Source organism: Colletes gigas, unplaced genomic scaffold, assembly GCF_013123115.1.
Source record: "Colletes gigas isolate AHSC1104 unplaced genomic scaffold, ASM1312311v1 Colletes_gigas_Sc00046, whole genome shotgun sequence".
In the NCBI taxonomy this organism is placed as follows: Eukaryota; Metazoa; Arthropoda; class Insecta; order Hymenoptera; family Colletidae; genus Colletes; species Colletes gigas.
In genome coordinates, this window is record NW_025106675.1 from 1,302,041 (window position 1) to 1,320,220 (window position 18,180).

The following is an 18,180-nucleotide window of genomic DNA, read 5'->3' on the forward strand; positions in this document are numbered from 1 at the left end:
GTGAATCATGTCTTTAGTCGTATTTAATACCTCTGCCATCCATCTCACACTTGAAGTCGCATCCTAGGTAATCATTTCACGCACTTTTTCCACCAACTCATCGCGATTTTTCTTTTTTGGTCGGCCTGGCTTTGGGTCATCTTCCAAAGCATCACGATCGTCCTGGAATCGTTTATACCATTCGAACACACGTGTACGGTATAAACAATCATCACCTTTTAACTTAACTAAACATATATACAATAAACTTTTTTCATCAATTCAAATGTTTCTGTAAAAGTTTTCCCGAGCTTGAAACAAAATTTAATATTTGCACTTTGTTCCATTGTGTTTCTGCGACGAAGTGATAAAAGGTACTGCCACTTTAACCGTTATAACTTGACAATCCGTTAGTCGATTCCAATAATGATGCTTTTGTTTTGTAGAGGAAATATACAGCTTTCAGGTTACATATTGTTTCAATAGATGGCATTAGCAGTTTTCATTAAATTTAAAAAGTTCCGTTATTTTTCTGACATACTGTGTACATTTGTACTAAAAATAGTAATATTATGGTATAGTACGAAATATTTAGTTACTATAGTGAGTTTTTTCTTCTCCTGAAATTTAAAATTTTTATTGACGAAGGTAGTTTGTGCCACAAAACTATTAAATTATCAGTATATCAAGTTTGATAACTTATTAGGTGAAATCATAAAAACACAATCTTTATTTTAGATTTATATTATTCAAAAGATGACCACAAAAATGATCGGAAACGTTAAATTCGTCCCATTAACATATATTATATTTAACTACGTGATTATATAAAAATGATCTACAAATACACATATTTTTGTTTTCATTTATATTAACCTACAATAAAATATTGCTAACTTGCTATATGTAAAATTATTTATACTATTCATCCAAATAGTTACAAAAATTTTTCATACAAAAACTATTGGTTAACCCTTAAGTGGACTCTCAATCTTAGTTTAGTTATTGGGCCCAGGTGAATTCATAAAGTCATCTCTCTCTTCCATTTACCATGCAACAAATTCTTTAAACTGCCAATTGTTTTATAGTGTAATAAGATTAGAAATACATGAAGATTTAAAAAATTTGAAAACTGAAGCAGGTGAGATTAATTTACTACTAATGTCAAGCACAGAGTATACAGTGCTTCTTTATTTTAAACAGTCATTACAAATTATGTTTGAATGTTCTTTGCATACATTTTTATTACATTTTTGGGAAATTTGAAAGACACGTCATTTTATTAAACACAAATAACAACTTGAATGTTTTATCTGCTTTTCTTATAATTCTGTTGATGGACTAGGAATACATGGTACTTTCTTCAACAGCACCTTATGATACGCTTTACTGTTTTATTACGTATATTCTCATATATTTGAAATTGATAGATAAAATTACTAAATATATTTTTTATAACTAATCATTCTTTTAGTCATACCTATTATAAGATTGCTCTCTCACGGATTTTGTGGGCCTGAAATTTATTATAGAGATATTTTGAACAACTTTTTCTTATACATAAATTTTCAAATAACTACATTGACATATATTAAACAATTATTAGTTTAAACTTACAGAGGCCCACAACTGCTCCAACAATTCACTTAAGGGTTAAAGTGGCGTCAACTAATTAATAAACGCAAGTAGCTAATTTAAAATTTGAAAACTATATGAAACTATATCATTGAATAACAAACAAATACTGATTTTCACAAAGCTTCTCCGAAACTGATCTGTCTGTTCAAATTCCCGAAATAAATAATGTAGAACGACGAGAGTCTGTTAACTTCATTAATCTTCATCCTGGAAATCTCTCGCAGAGTTTTCTTCACTCTTGTCGGAAATCGAACGGAAACGTTTCAAGTAACTTTTACCCATCGTTCGTTGATTCTGATTAAGACAGTCTCATTACCGATGACAGAAATACCTTAATTAATCAACAACAGGAAGTTTTTTTATAAATTTAAGTCCGCGTGAATAACATTTTTCTAATATAAATTATAATAATAATGTTGCAAGGTTTTCTCGTTTAATGATCAGAAACAGCTAAATAAAAATTTATTCGAGTAAAATAAATATTATCTGTACTTTTTGCAGTATTTAATATTTTTCTGTTTCTTTGGTTACTAAATGCATTTTTTGATTTAAAATCCTGTAGAATATAACTTAAATAATTTCATAAATGATTCTTCATGGGATGTAAATTTGCTTTGATACTAATTGTAAGATATAGTTTTATTTCTACAATAGTTGAAATAAATTTTATTCATTATGTTACTCATTTTAGTCAAATGGACATTGCAAACATTTACACATTTTCGTGGGAAAGGGAACACTTTTAATTTTGAAAATATATATTATTAAAGATATTCAAGCAAAGTATTAGACAAAATTTTTCAAAGAGTGTAAAATCACCGTTAAGACACTATATTGAATAAATATTTTGATTTAATGAATCAGAAGTTACACCTCGCGTCTTGCATTGCACTAACGTGTCCATGTTAGTTCAAAATCTCACGTCAGCTAATTCGCTGGTTCCCAGGGGAATTCTGTCGAGTCTGCAGATTTACCACGTGAATATAATTCCGTTCATGTAAATCAGTCACTTCGAAACGTTCTCGTAAAAAGTTAGAATCAAGTGCCTCAGTTTTCTAAATCGAACAAAGGAGGACAAATCGTCGTTTTAGAACATGTGAGTTTATGTTTCAAAATCTATATTAGCTCTCACAATTCATTAACCCATTAAGCATGAAATTATTGTTTCCTCAAAATTCTTCTCTATTTCCACACATTGTACTAAAAAATATGTTCCATAGAAAAATATTTTCCTTCTATGTTATGATGTAATTAATAATAAATAATATAATAGTATCGATACATTTGTGCAGCATAGTGTATAAAATAAGAAAAAATAGAACTGTAACCTTCTATGACTATTTTTTTGATAAAAAATCATAATAACATAGAATCAGTTTTTTAGAACCGAAATCTAAGAATATTCCTAACTAGAAAGACTTAACTAATTATTGCTGAATATAATATTTTGTTTATACATAATATATTAAAAAAAATTACGGTGCAGTTTATTAAGGTTTCGACTTCGAACTTTAAAAATCACATCATTTTCAAATACATTTTAATATCTGTAAGAAAATGTTTTTTGGTACTTAATGAGTCAAGATCAGTTCACAAATCACTTACAAATTAACCTTCTCGGTCTCGAATTTATTTTTGTGAATAAAAAGAATATTCTTTATATGCATCAAGTTATTCGACATTTAATAAATGTAATTGAATTGAGAAATTATAATACGTACTTGAATTTTAATTAGAATTATATTCATTGATAATGTACAACAGTGGCTTTTAACCTTTCTTTTCACGGACCGCTCTTGAAAGTTTAATGAACGTCATGGACCCTTTCCATGCAATGGTTCTGAGAATAACGTTCTTAACACGTCGACTGCCAGACCAAACCACTGAAATCTTTCATGAAATCGAAACTTTGTTTTTAGACAATTGAAAACAAACAAACCCGCAATTTGTCATAGTACTTATTTTTACAGTCTTGTTAAAATTCAAGAGTCCCATCTAGATTTATTTTCTTTAACATCTAATCTTGAGAATTAATTTATTTAGTTCCTTAGTGAAAATTCATGTCGCCCATATTAAATATTAGTTAAATAAATATTTTTCAACCAGTGTTGAAAATCTGACTTATTCACATATAACACATTAAACAAGATAAACACTTACACAGATCGATTTACAAGATGAAAATAAGCTTATAAAGAGCAGTAGAATGTTCAGAGACTTTTTTAATTTCAATTCTAGCAAACTTTCGGTTTTAAGTTCGATGAGTTAATCCTTGGCTAGGTTTGCATCCCAGATCGAATTTATGTTAGACAGGCAAGGATTCTGGAGCCAAGTTCAATTTTAACGCCATCAAGATAAAAGTAATTGTTAAAAGAGTTCTTAACTGTTACCAGGTGTTTGTAAAGTTCCTTTCTTAAAAATATTGTCAGAGAATTTTTGATATCAGCTCGATCTTAATGAAATATTTCTGCCAGTATTTGAAAGTTTCCAAAATTGTCAGCCTCCACGCTTCTTTTCCATATCAGAAGTTTGGTTAAGACAGATTGTAATATCTCTATGCAAGTGGTAATTGTGAATTCAAAACAATAAATTGGAAGACTTATTTTACCTAAACTCAAAGTATTCAAAACATCAAGTGGATAGTTTCTGGTGTAATGTAGTATACATTGAAAATAAATATTTAAAATTTCTATATGCAAGACCCCCTCAGGGTCCGCAGACTCCAGATTAACACCTTCACCTTCAAATATTTTTCAAATTTATAGTCCAAAATGCATCAATTTTTATTTTTATAAATTCATGTTCTAGGGGTGTCGTAACATATTTTATGCAAAGGGTTGAGAATCACTGTTTAAGGGTTAAAGAATGATTGAAAATCATGTGCGTTCAGGGAATATTCTAGTTTAGAGTTTAATTTTCTTGGTCTTTTTAGTGATTATTTTACGAAAAAAAATATAAGTTTCTTAATCTTCACATTCTGTGCACATATTTATTTATGTTTTACAAATGCTCACAATTTTGTTCAAGTAAAAATAATGAAAACTAACTTTAACAACGTTCTTTTAAAAGAAAGTGTTCTACTCACTGATATGATTCCAACTATTCTGCTTATCTGAAATGAAAAAATCAAAAGGATTCTTAATTAATATGATTGCGATTGTGCTGTGAACTAAAATGAAAACAAATAATGAAAATTTACAAAATGGCGACACTTTGAATTTTTAATATTGATTTTCTTAACGTCTTTTCATGTTTTGCCAGTCAAAAAGACAATAAGGAAAATTGTTCTTTTATAATTTTAGGTTCGCACCATAATCACAATTATACTAATCAAGAGTCCTTTAAATTTTTTCATTTCAGATAATGATTGGAATCATGTTAGCCAATGGGTCAGTTTTAATTATTTTTAATTGAAACAAATTGTAAATATTCGTAAAATATAAATAAATATGTATGCAAAATGTCAAAATTAAGAAAGTTATACTTTTTCTTTAAAAAATCTAAAAAGACCGAAAAGAATGAAACTCTAAATTAGAATAGCGCCTTAATGTGTACAGCAGGCGCGAAAAGATTAATAGAAATGGTTTTTATAACGTTGGAGTATTTGGAATTTCACGTTCGTCAAGTGAGAATGACATTTTCGTGGAAGTTCGCCGTTACAGCGGCACAATGCATACCGATTACGACACGTAGCTCACGTATTCCTGCGGCATGAGTGACAAAGCTCCGCGCAACGTGCCGATGTATAATACGCGAACTTCGAATTTCCATTCCCATTGGCATTCAACGGTAGCACCGCCTCGCTGAAAAATATCCGTCCGCGGGCTGTCTGAGGTCTGGAAACATGTCGAAGGTACGCGAGTATCAGTATCTCCTTCGCGGATCCATCGATCCGTGAAAAACATGGGGTGAACGACATGTAGCGGATTATCGACTTCCCCACATTTTGCCCTCGTTCTCTGATATTAGCTTGCCACATTAGTTTTATTTGTTCGTGTCTTCCCCGATAAAAAGTAAGGTAATTGTCCCAGTGGTTGGTCTATTAACCCTGAAGAGGTACACTGTTTTTTCGAACTGCAGTAATGATTCTTAAAACGAGTCCCACACGTGATTTGTAAATTGAACGTTTCTATTCCTTTCAACTTGGGGGATCCCCTTTAGAGCCCAGTGAAACACAATGCTTTGTGAACAGCCATCAGTGCATTCAGCGTGTTCGTCAGATCTCGTCAACTTGCATTTAAAGACCACAATTTATTAACTTCAGAAAGATATTCTTAGAAATATTTACCACGTTAAATTATGTAATAATTTAATAATATAATAGTAATATAATTGTCTCAATGGTTGGTCTATTAACCCTGAAGAGATACACTGTTTTTTCAAACTACAGTAATGATTCTTAAAAGGAGTCCCACACGTGATTCGTATATTGAACGTTTCTATCCCTTTCAACTTGGGGGATCCCCTTTAGAGCCCAGTGAAGCGTGAAACATAATGCTTTATGAACAACCGTCAGTGCATTCAGCGTGTTCGTCAGATCTCGTCAACTTGCATTTAAAGACCACAATTTATTAACTATAGAAAGATATTCTTCGAAATATTTACCACGTTAAATTATTTAATAATTTAATAATACAGTATTGTCTCTATAGAAGCGACGCTCTCGGGGCTCAACGCTCGGCTATATCGTGGACGAGAAACGATTCTTGATACTTTGTTGACGCCTACTGGAGGCGGCGAGTATAGAAAAGAACAGCGAGCATATGACAAAGAGGGACTGTGCGGCCGAGCATCGCCGAATTTGCTATCGCTTCCTTCGCTTCGGGTCGGCTGTAACGAAACACAGGCGATGTTTATGCGAGCCTATACGAAATCGGTGTTCTAATTCTGACTTCTACCTCTCTTGGTAGAGGTCGCAGAATGAAATACTGATTCTGTATAGGCTCGCGTAAACATCGCCTGTGTTTCGATACAGCCGACGTGGAGTCACTTGAGCGATGCATGCCTTTGATTTCTTATTGCGTTAGTAAATAGGACCTAAATTGTATATCGTATTTGGTGTCATTTTAATCAGAAAAGTGTCACGAATATGTTGATGAAGTTTGAAAAAAGGAAGAACAAAAATAAAGATGAATTTCGTTGTTGATTTAATATTGTATATGTACTAGTTAAATCGTGTCATAACTTCAGTACATATATGTATGTATCGATCGTTTACTGCAATAGTGATATAACCCGAAAAGATATACATAACTTGCGAATTTAAACTGTTTAACCAACTTATTTTACTCTGAGTTGTCTCACGATTTCGGCAAATAAATGATAGGCCAATTAAATTACAATTCCTTTTTTCAGATGAGGATACACTTTAAAGAAAGGTCAAATGTATATTATAATTTATGAAAAACAATAATAAAAATTATGTTGTACTTGATCTTAGTTAAATCAGAAAACTGTCACAGACATGTTAAAAGTTTCAAAACAAGAAAACGAAAAATAAAAAATTTGTATTATTGCACTAGTGTTGCCTTAGTAATTTGAGCCCGTATCGTATGACAATGTTCGACGACCGACTGTCAAACGCGCTGCTATCTTGGGGAACCGCCCATAGGAAGGCATACTCGCCGATACAGCGAGTGCTTAGTTCTAACGGTACGCAGTGGGGATAAGTAGAGGGGATATGATATTTGCCTATATCGTGGACGAGTTCCGAGCTTATATAGAGAAAATACTGTATAATGGTATATGATGAATGTATTGAATTCTGACTAAATTAAAAAGAATAATTACAATAAAGTTGTTTCAATGTTATATAATTTGTACACTTTTATTAATACATATTTATGGGTTTTCTGAGATAGAAATATTGTTTTAATCCTTTTAAGAAGGAATGTACGAACGCTGGTTCCGCTCTACGAAAAACTAATATGCCAACACCGTAGCGATGTTCATTTTAAGAATCGTTACTGTACTACACGGCGCACTAGGGCCTTTCAGGTTTAGAAAAAAAATTCTGTCAAAATTCAAATATTAGATGTACAAAAATATTGATTATTTTAAATTAATAACTTTTTACTAGTATACAATGATATCTAAGTAAAGTATGTAATCTTGTACTTATTGAAGTCTTCAGTTTCGTAACTAAATTAGTTCTGAAGTGTTATTTGATCATTTATAGGAAAATTCTAGTAGAAATCGTATTTAATTTTGTGTCTCCATTATTAACCAACGAAATTCCCTAGTATACGCGAAACAAGTTTTTGATGAATTTGTCTTTAATGACATAATAAGCAGGTACTATTAACAATGAATGAAAATTATCTATATTATTGTTCATTATATAAAATTGTATATTTGTACATTTTTAAGTTATACATTTCATTATTAAAATTTTGACATATTTTAACCATGATTCTAACAATTGAATTCTTGCTGAAAAACTTTACCTACAAAGCGATTATTGTCACTTATAATCACATACAAATAGCGATAAATTACGTGATTGCAGTGACATACAAACGTGGTAGTTACCACTTTCCATCACATAAAAACACGAATAAACGCGATTATATATTTCATTTTTACAAATTGATCTTAATCTGTCAATTGAGTCAGAATTGTTAAAATTACAGCTCGTCAACAAATATTATTTAATGAGTAATTCACGTTTATTATTTGGGGCATTACAAATTAGACAACGTTAGTGACTGTTTAAATTTTGGTATAAACTTTGGTACTTAAATTTGTCAAAAGTATTCCAAATATGTTTCACTACCTATACTATTTAATTTGTAATTACGTCTATGTCGTATAGTTGCATAGCTAGAGGGGTGGAATGGTAGTCCGCCCCGAGCAGCACTTTTGGTCTACTGCAGCAATCATAAACAAATTTTATTTGTTTTCATTTGAAACGACGACAAAGTGAAATGTTTTCCTCGCTGGATACAGTGATTTATGACAATAACTTTGAAATTTCGAAAACTCGATGAATTTGCTGAGAAATATGCCTTCCTTGCAATTGTGAATCTTTTGGATAATAAGTATAAAATATCAAGTAGATTACTACCACGATAATACTTACAAAGAAAAGTTCCATGTTGTAAAAAAAAAATTCAAAGTTATATTGCAATTGGTTTCTTGGAAAAGGGGTCCAACTATTGTAATAGTGCTGCGAATTTTTCTTACAATTATTGCTAATTTTGTTGTCAGTGGAAGAAGTTTTTAAACTGAAACTGATAAAGAATTACCTAACTGCCTATAGAGCAACAATCGATGAACACAATAGGTTTCAAATGTGACATTAAAGATTTTGTTGACAGAAAAGCAAGATAAATAACTTTATAGTAGCTGTAGTTTATATTTTCACTTCACATAATATCCTAATTTTTTCACTTTCTTTATACATCGATCTATCATTTTCTTTCAGGGTGTTTTGTTTATTATATTATTGGGAAGGGACAACTATTCTTCTAGAGTAGAAAAAATTGTGATTTCTTCATCAAATTTTTCTATTCATCGTTATATTTGTTACACTTGTTAGGTACATGTCTCGATAAATTTAAAGACATTCCTTGGAACGATTTGGCGCAATAATACCAAATTTAAACGTAAATATTGATGGTATCAAAACAAGATTTAGTCTCATCAATATTACAAAAACCAGCTGAAAATACAGTACTAATGTATTTCATTAGTCATATATTTGGAATAAAAAAAAATTTATATATTTCTCCGTCTAAGATTTTTGTAGAGTGTTCAGTTTATATAATATATGAAATGTCCCAAAAATCGCAACCTATTTTTAAATATAATAGGAATTTTTAAAAAACAACTGTATGCCAAGAAAATAAATATGTATTAAAACAAAAAAAAATAAGAAAAGTTTTAGCAGTACAGTATTGTCTCTATAGAAGCGACGCTCTCGGGGCTCAACGCTCGGCTATATCGTGGACGAGAAACGATTCTTGATACTTTGTTGACGCCTACTGGAGGCGGCGAGTATAGAAAAGAACAGCGAGCATATGACAAAGAGGGACTGAGCGGCCGAGCATCGCCGAATTTGCTATCGCTTCCTTCGCTTCGGGTCGGCTGTAACGAAACACAGGCGATGTTTATGCGAGCCTATACGAAATCGGTGTTCTAATTCTGACTTCTACCTCTCTTGGTAGAGGTCGCAGAATGAAATACTGATTCTGTATAGGCTCGCGTAAACATCGCCTGTGTTTCGATACAGCCGACGTGGAGTCACTTGAGCGATGCATGCCTTTGATTTCTTATTGCGTTAGTAAATAGGACCTAAATTGTATATCGTATTTGGTGTCATTTTAATCAGAAAAGTGTCACGAATATGTTGATGAAGTTTGAAAAAAGGAAGAACAAAAATAAAGATGAATTTCGTTGTTGATTTAATATTGTATATGTACTAGTTAAATCGTGTCATAACATCAGTACATATATGTATGTATCGATCGTTTACTGCAATAGTGATATAACCCGAAAAGATATACATAACTTGCGAATTTAAACTGTTTAACCAACTTATTTTACTCTGAGTTGTCTCACGATTTCGGCAAATAAATGATAGGCCAATTAAATTACAATTCCTTTTTTCAGATGAGGATACACTTTAAAGAAAGGTCAAATGTATATTATAATTTATGAAAAACAATAATAAAAATTATGTTGTACTTGATCTTAGTTAAATCAGAAAACTGTCACAGACATGTTAAAAGTTTCAAAACAAGAAAACGAAAAATAAAAAATTTGTATTATTGCACTAGTGTTGCCTTAGTAATTTGAGCCCGTATCGTATGACAATGTTCGACGACCGACTGTCAAACGCGCCGCTATCTTGGGGAACCGCCCATAGGAAGGCATACTCGCCGATACAGCGAGTGCTTAGTTCTAACGGTACGCAGTGGGGATAAGTAGAGGGGATATGATATTTGCCTATATCGTGGACGAGTTCCGAGCTTATATAGAGAAAATACTGTATTGTAAAATATTTGTGAAATTTAGAATTTGTTTATATCGGAGACAAATCTGATAGGTTCTTAAAAAAAGAACTGTAGAACTTTTTTGTTAAAAACTTTTGTTAAGATCTAAATCTTAAAATATTTATGGAATTTAAGATTTGTTTTAAATTACAGATAAAGATTTATAGAAGATTTTTTAAATTACAAAAGACTTTTGTCAGAAATTTTGGACCTCTTCAGTGTAAATACCTATATTTTTATGTCTTATAGTTGTTTTCCTAAAATTGCAATTATTACTTAAAACAAGTTGTACGACTTCTGTTTAAAATTGTATTTAAAAGTGACACAAAGAAGTGCAATTTACGCGTGCCTGCACTGCTTACTTTGCAAGTACCATTTTCATATAAAATTTTTAAAGTTTTTATCAAGAATTAAAAAAATAAAATAGATTTGCGAGAAATGCAGGGAAATACGTATAGTTTAATTCTGAACTTCTGCAGCAAGCTAATCGGGATTCTGCATACTTCAAGAACTATTAATTAAGTTCTTGAGAACAAGAGTAGCCCAAGGCAAATTTTTATTCATTTTCAAACATTTGTACGTAAACTGGTATTGAGTGAACAAAAACTACAAGTTGTTTACATTAAACCCCTGTATTTGAAAAGCGTTGGAAAAAATTTTAAAGGATGACTCTCTTGTGCCAAAATAAGAAGAAAATCAAAAACGGATAATTGCGTTCGAAGTTTGTTTACTTTCTGATATTGGAAGAAAGTATATAGCAATATTTCCATGACAAAAACATTTGAAAACATTTATTTGTGGAAAAACTTTAATAAGATCACTTAATCATATTTCGACCAATAAAAAAATATATGTATTTGAATTTACGTATGTATGTGTTTATTACAATTAACACAAATGCATGTAAACGATTAAATTGATTTCGATAAAAATTTAAATATGTTTAAACAATATGTGGAATAAATTTTGAGGAATATTCAATTAAAAGAATTTGTATAAAAAGACGGAATAAAATTTTATTATATCTTCCCGAATAAAGAAAATATTAAATAAAACCTCAGTTCTTTGCGTATTTTTTAAAATTATACTTTCAGACACAGTTTCCAACGTAATTTTGTCGTTTATGATTTTCGTCTTATTTTCGAACGAATCCTTAAAGTTGTTACCCATAGCCAAACACCTTATATAGTTTGTTACATCTAATTACGAAAATAAGTCGACATAAAATAGTAGAATTTAGTCTCCAATGGAATACTTATTATAAAATACGTTAATGTTTCATTTCAAACAGTAGCAAACGAAGAAATATCGTTCGAAACAATGTTCTAATTTTTAGTAAACATTCACGGTCAGCCCTGTCATGATATTTCTTTACGTATCAAATTTTCTGCTCTAATTACTTTTACACAGCACCTCCGCATTTTCCATTAATCGCAACTGTATAATAACGACACGATTGTAATTTGGTGGAGGATTACATACCAATTTTTCTTCCAATTCTCTGTACATAACCTAATTCCGAACAATACATCGTCGCCTTAACAAGAATATGCTGTCTGTAAAATAAATTAACCGCGATTACCTTTTAGTTAATTTCAAAGTTCGTGTAAATTTAATCCAATAGTGAAATGTAAATAAAAATATCAATTGCAGAGTGGAAGTATTAAAGAGGCTGATACCAAATAATGATTTTCTGATCACATAAAAGAAACATTATTTTGTTGTTATAATAGAATGATAATGATTTATAAAGATAAATCAATATTATAAAAACAAGGTTTTTGTAGAAAACAATATAAAAATGTTAAGTGTTATTTCCTTCTTCAGTTAAACTTTTTTATAAAGAGATTAATTTTTAATTTTAAATTATAAATTAAAATTGTTTGTAGAAAGTGCCCATTGGAACGAAATATTTTATAGAATATCATCGTTCAACCTCTAAATTCCTTGAAATATTATATAAATCTTCGAAGCCACAGCTGTAGAATCTCGTTAATGCAAAATCGTTATCATTGGACGTCACATTGTACCCAGTTATTAGGAATTTGTATTCTATTGAACCATAAATTTCATAAATCACCAATAAAATAAAAACATACAAAATTAATTCTTGTTCCGGCTGACCCAGTTATTAGTCAATAGAAATATCTCTTTCAAGCCCATTGTACGGTCTAGTTCATTCAAAATGTATTTAAGCTCCTTTCGAAAGAAAGCATGCTTGAAGGTAACTATTGTTCCACTTACAAGCATGTTTTTCTTTTGAACAAAGTAATCTCCCATTACGCGTCGACAGAAGCATGGTGCCTGGAATGGTGCTTTCTGAAAGAAAACAGGCAGCTTGAAACTACGCTGTCTGTAAGTACATACGTGTACTTAACAACGATCGACCACGTCTTATTTCCTTTTGTTTTTGTTCACATCGAGTCAATCCATTAAATAAAATAAATATTCAGAGAAGTCTGCAGTTGCACTTAACTAACAAACCAATCAGCATCTTCATTCACGATGTAACTGTCGATGCGTTGCCTTTTTCTAGAGTTAAAAGCATTGGCACGTAACATTTAATCAAGAAATAATCTCTCTCTACCCAATTTTGCCACTTAGCCCCTTGGTACTTCGACTCTGCAATGATTGCGTCGTTAACGCTAAATTACTCTTGAAGTACACTTGCACCTAAGTTTCTCGAGTACGTCTCTGCCATCTGTCAAATAATCAGCTCGATCTTGGCTTCTTGTAAATAACCGAACAGGGGATGGTAATGTGAATTATCGGCACCTATTTGTGCATTGCGTTCTCACTTCCCAGCAGCTCATTTGATCCTACACGCAAGTAGCGATGGGACCAATTCGGTTTTTCACATCGACAACCTTTCCAGCAAGTTCCACAGTCGATTGAAACTCGATTGACCGTTCGAAGCACCTTGTCGCGTCTGACACAACCAGCATGGTCAGAAAAATAAGTTAAATCCCGTTTTTGATGAATAGGGAAGGAGGCACCTGCGTCATGTTGCGTTTCCGTACTCTTCAAAAATGAGACTTAATTTATTTTTTCTGGCTACGGCTGCTACTTCTATGCCATACTATCTTGACAATATGGCGGCGATAGCGCAGTGCTACCCTCGAGCAGACTGTTTAAATCTTTCCGATTATACTGATCGTTTGATATTATTGAAGGGGAATTAAAATAAGAAAGTATTTATTGTTCGCATGGAAATGTGTATATTGTGTTCAATGCTTAAAGAAAAATTCACTTTAACCAATAAAAAAAATGGAAAATAATATATTTTCTGTAATAACACTAAAATACCGATATACTAAAATAACTATATTCCTGAATATAAAAATAGTCATATTTTCGTGTAAAACACATTTTTATTAGCTAAGTTTGAGTAAATTTGTATAAAAAGGAACCCAGTTTCAAAAATCCTTATCTTCACACATGTTATCGAAGTTCCAGTCTACACTTCCTTCTATGTTTATGACTCTTCAGGAAACAATCAGAGATGTCTAAAACCTTTTTATTATTATATGAAACTGCATTTCCAGTAAACGTCAGATTCGCGCTTTTGACACAAAAATCTCGCCTTTTCTTTTTTATTACACCAGCAAGTAACAAATAGTTTCCAGAAAGATATCGAAATCACGTGCAGTATGGTTCCCATCGCTACATTCGAGTCACAATTTCGCCTCCTTTACCAGTTTCCACGATTCATTTGTTTCTCGCGTCTACACAGTGGACACGCGATCGAAGAACTTTAAATCGGTCGGTGTAGGGGCAAAAGACATGCCCTTAACACCCATGGTTATTCAAGGGATGGTAATGCTCGAGAACAACTTGGCTGATAATACTAGGAATCTTTCCACCAGTACGATGTCGCCAATTAATTGCACAACGGTAATCTACGCCTTTCCTGAAGAGGATCGTGTCGTTGTTGGATATATCAATGAATGGATCAATGCATATTCATTCATATCAAGTAAGTATTACACTGTTCCCTTCTCGTTCTATCATTCTATCAATCAGTACGTCCCCTCATTGACTTTCTTTCTTGGTTTTGATCTCTTGCCGACGAAAGCTATACTACATTGCAGCATGTCGGTAAAAAGAGATTTCGTACATATCAACTGCTGGAAAGTCGTCCACAGTCGACATATTACTTACGATCGATAACTTACCTGCACTGGATAATAGAAAATCTTTTATTTCCATCGTTGGTAACATTACTTATTTACACAAGAACCACAGACGAGGTAAACGAGTAGACCGAATGTATTTTTTCGGCCCATTTTTCAGAGGCTCTAAAGTCCCATTATCATTTTAACGGAATGAAAGCTGTACGGTCCAAAATTGAGCATCAATCGATTAATTTCATTGGAGTAATCAATCGATTAAGATTATTTAAAGATTTCAAGATCATTAAAATACGTAAGGATGTACCTCATTGATAAGTATACCGCAAATCCTCTATTTTTTATTTCACATTGTAATACATCATTTATTTAAAAAATAACTCGGCAAAAACGTATTTGAGACTCAAAATCAGTTTTATCAGTGCCCACCGGGGGCTCCAGGAATTCCTCATTCCACTTTCGCACACTATCCACTTTCTCGACTCTTCGAAGTTGGAAGGGTTAAAGAAAGAAAGCAAATGTAAGCCTTTCTTTCTCACTCTTGCATCGTCACCCGTTCGCATCATCAGTAAACGACAAAGGCCATTGTGACTGACATCCCTTATATTTCTGGAAACGAGACCTGAGCGCTTTTTGTAGATTCGTTGACTTTCCACAGCAAGTGACCGTACGTTATAGTACATATACATATAGTATATGTATACATATTATTATACATGCTAGGAATTATAAAGTTGTATAGCTTCCGCCGTACACCTATTTTCTAATATAGGAAAATTTTAAAATCTAAAGAAATTAGAGAATACAGTCTTACTTGTCATCTTTATTTAGCAATTATAATGAAGTTGCCTCATTAAAATTCGTAAAAATAACGAAGTTATAGCCATTTAGAGGGAAGTGTACACAGTGGTAAATAATGACACCGGAAGTTGTGAATGCGTTTTTCTCGAAACCATATTTTCGAAACTGGCTGACATAATATCACGAATTCAAATTGATTAATGGATTTGAAATTTATAGACATGCCTTTGTAGTCGGAACTAGGGATATTAAGATGTGATGTGTTATTCTATTTCTTTTTCAATCTCAAAGACGAAAAAAATCCTCGCATTTTGATTCATTTGTTTCAGATGAACAGAATAGTCTCTATGATGTCAGTCATCTGAACCTGTTTTTCGAAACAATCTATACATGTCATTATCGAACTCCTATACTTTTTACTATTTTGCACTAAAAAAATTTGTGTATATCCTTGAAAGATATATAACAAAGTGAGTGAAACATTTGTATTCAAAAGTCTCATGGTTTTTTCGTAAAAAATTCAGAAAAAATGTTTATTTTACTAAAAGACCCCCTTAAATTGTATACCTGCTACCAACAACACCGATGATCGAATGTAACATTTTATAGTTTTACGGTATATACCTGACGACTGTTTTACTGTTTTGGCTACAACACAGTTTACAAGATATTTGTTAGTACAATATCTATGCGACTAAATATATTAAATAGTACAATGATTCAATTTAAGGGAAGATATCAAGCGGCTACCAAGCAATCAATTGTAATAAATAACATGGTAGCATTCGCTTCCGAAAAGTGATTCACTCTCAAAAATCACGAACTCCCCTTTTCATAATAAATACGAAGTTAGTTTGAAATCACTTGAAATAACATAAAATCTCATAAAATTAATTAAAACGAAATCAAAATGAAATTAGTCGTGAAATCATGAAATCGCTTGAAACCAGAATCATAATGCACAGTTGTGCGATACTATTACGAATTTTTCTCTGTTTACGCGACATCAAGCATCGTTACAATTTATCACGCGTTATTTTTTACTTTTCCATTCCGAAATTGTTAAGATTTGCCGTACATGTGATTGGGTTTACGCTGGGGTCATTAAGGAACGATGCCATTATTGAAGACGTCTTTTCTTTTTAAGGCTGGAAACAGACAAGCGGTGCGATGCCGTTGCAATATCGCAGCGATTTTATATTATTCCTTGTTTTGCAATTAAAACAACCAAGACAAACATAGAAACGGCAATTTTGTCTGTTTTAAAATAAAATAAGCAACAATTTAGCATAATATTATATTCATTTATTATTATGTGTGATATTGTTAATTAAACTACATACAAATTTATTGTTTTTAAGAATATTTTATACAATGAGGAAAAAACGAAATCTGTATGTAAATCTAATAAATCTAGTAAATTTTTGAAACATAATACCAGGGCTTCTCCGATAATGTTTTGTTTACGTTGTCATGACGTCGTGATTCAGTTGAATGATGTCTAACAATCATTTAGCGACAATGGACGCTTCTAGGAGAGAAACAAATTAACAGAGACGATTTACGATAAATATAAATTAATTGCAAATAAAACAAGTTAATCTACATTTAAGGAAGAAAGGCTTGATGATGAATGTAGAAGACTAAAGATGATTTTTGAAAAATATTTGAAATAAGACTAAATCGTATTAATAATATAAAAAGATGAACGTTCGTCCGTAAACATAGTAAAAAAATGTCTATTTTTTTAATAGTTAAAATATAATCAGGGGGTCTTAAAACGTGTATTTCCATAAAAAAAATTTTTGAAATTTTTTTGTTATTATTGTACTTTATACCTATATAAATTGGAAAGTAAAAATGCGTGGGCAGTCAAGATTCGAAATCGTATGCCGGTGATGCGAGGTCGAATTTCAGCTGTGTTGAGAGCAAGAAAGGGAAAGACTCAGGTTCGCCTTCTTTCTCGAATCCCCGAAACTATACGAAGCGCCAGAACTCATATACAAAGTGGCTATGCATTAGTGTGTGTAAGTGGAAGGGCAGTTTCCTTTGGGCACCAGCCTGCCTGATAATACTGGATTGCCTTTTTCAATCCCTCCCATAGTCAACTTACATGTATTTACGCACACACTACAGCTATCTACCCATCAAAACTAATCCAGTGAATAGTTTCTCAACTGACCGCCATCCATGAGAAGAGGACGTTAAAATCACCTCCGAATTTTCAACTCGGTATGGCAGTTAGATTGGGCCTCAAAAGTCCATAAGGTGAAACTGGTCTACTCGTATACCTCGTCTGTGCAAGAACCATCATATAATACAATATCGTACTTATTGAGAAATAGTATATGCCAGAGAGTAAAAGTTTAGGAAATAAATTTGTTGAAGTCTTGGGGAAAGAGGTTTAGTAAGGATAGTTTGGAAACTATGCTAATTTAATTTCTCTTACGTAGAATACTGAAGGAATGCATAGGTGAGAAGTAGGTTGCATCCGATTGCTCGAAGCGCGACGTGTTTTTAAGGTTTGCAGTCAAAGAATCGAGCACTGTGTTTGGCATTGCATTTTTCCGTGGCAAAAGTTTTTAGTAGTCTTGCATGCAACTTGACGCTCTCGTGAATTTCAGAATGTCCGTGTT

At 32.1% G+C, this 18,180-nt stretch overlaps 1 protein-coding gene across 1 annotated transcript in view; it reads left to right on the forward strand.

Annotated features, from left to right (window-relative positions):
• The window catches only part of LOC122403195, an 84,351-nt gene that overhangs the window by 62,426 nt on the left and 3,745 nt on the right, over positions 1–18,180 (forward strand). Inside the window, exon 3 of the mRNA XM_043406557.1 lies at positions 14,347–14,589. Coding sequence (XP_043262492.1) covers positions 14,347–14,589 — 243 coding nt within the window. The remainder of the gene's footprint in view (positions 1–14,346; positions 14,590–18,180) is intronic.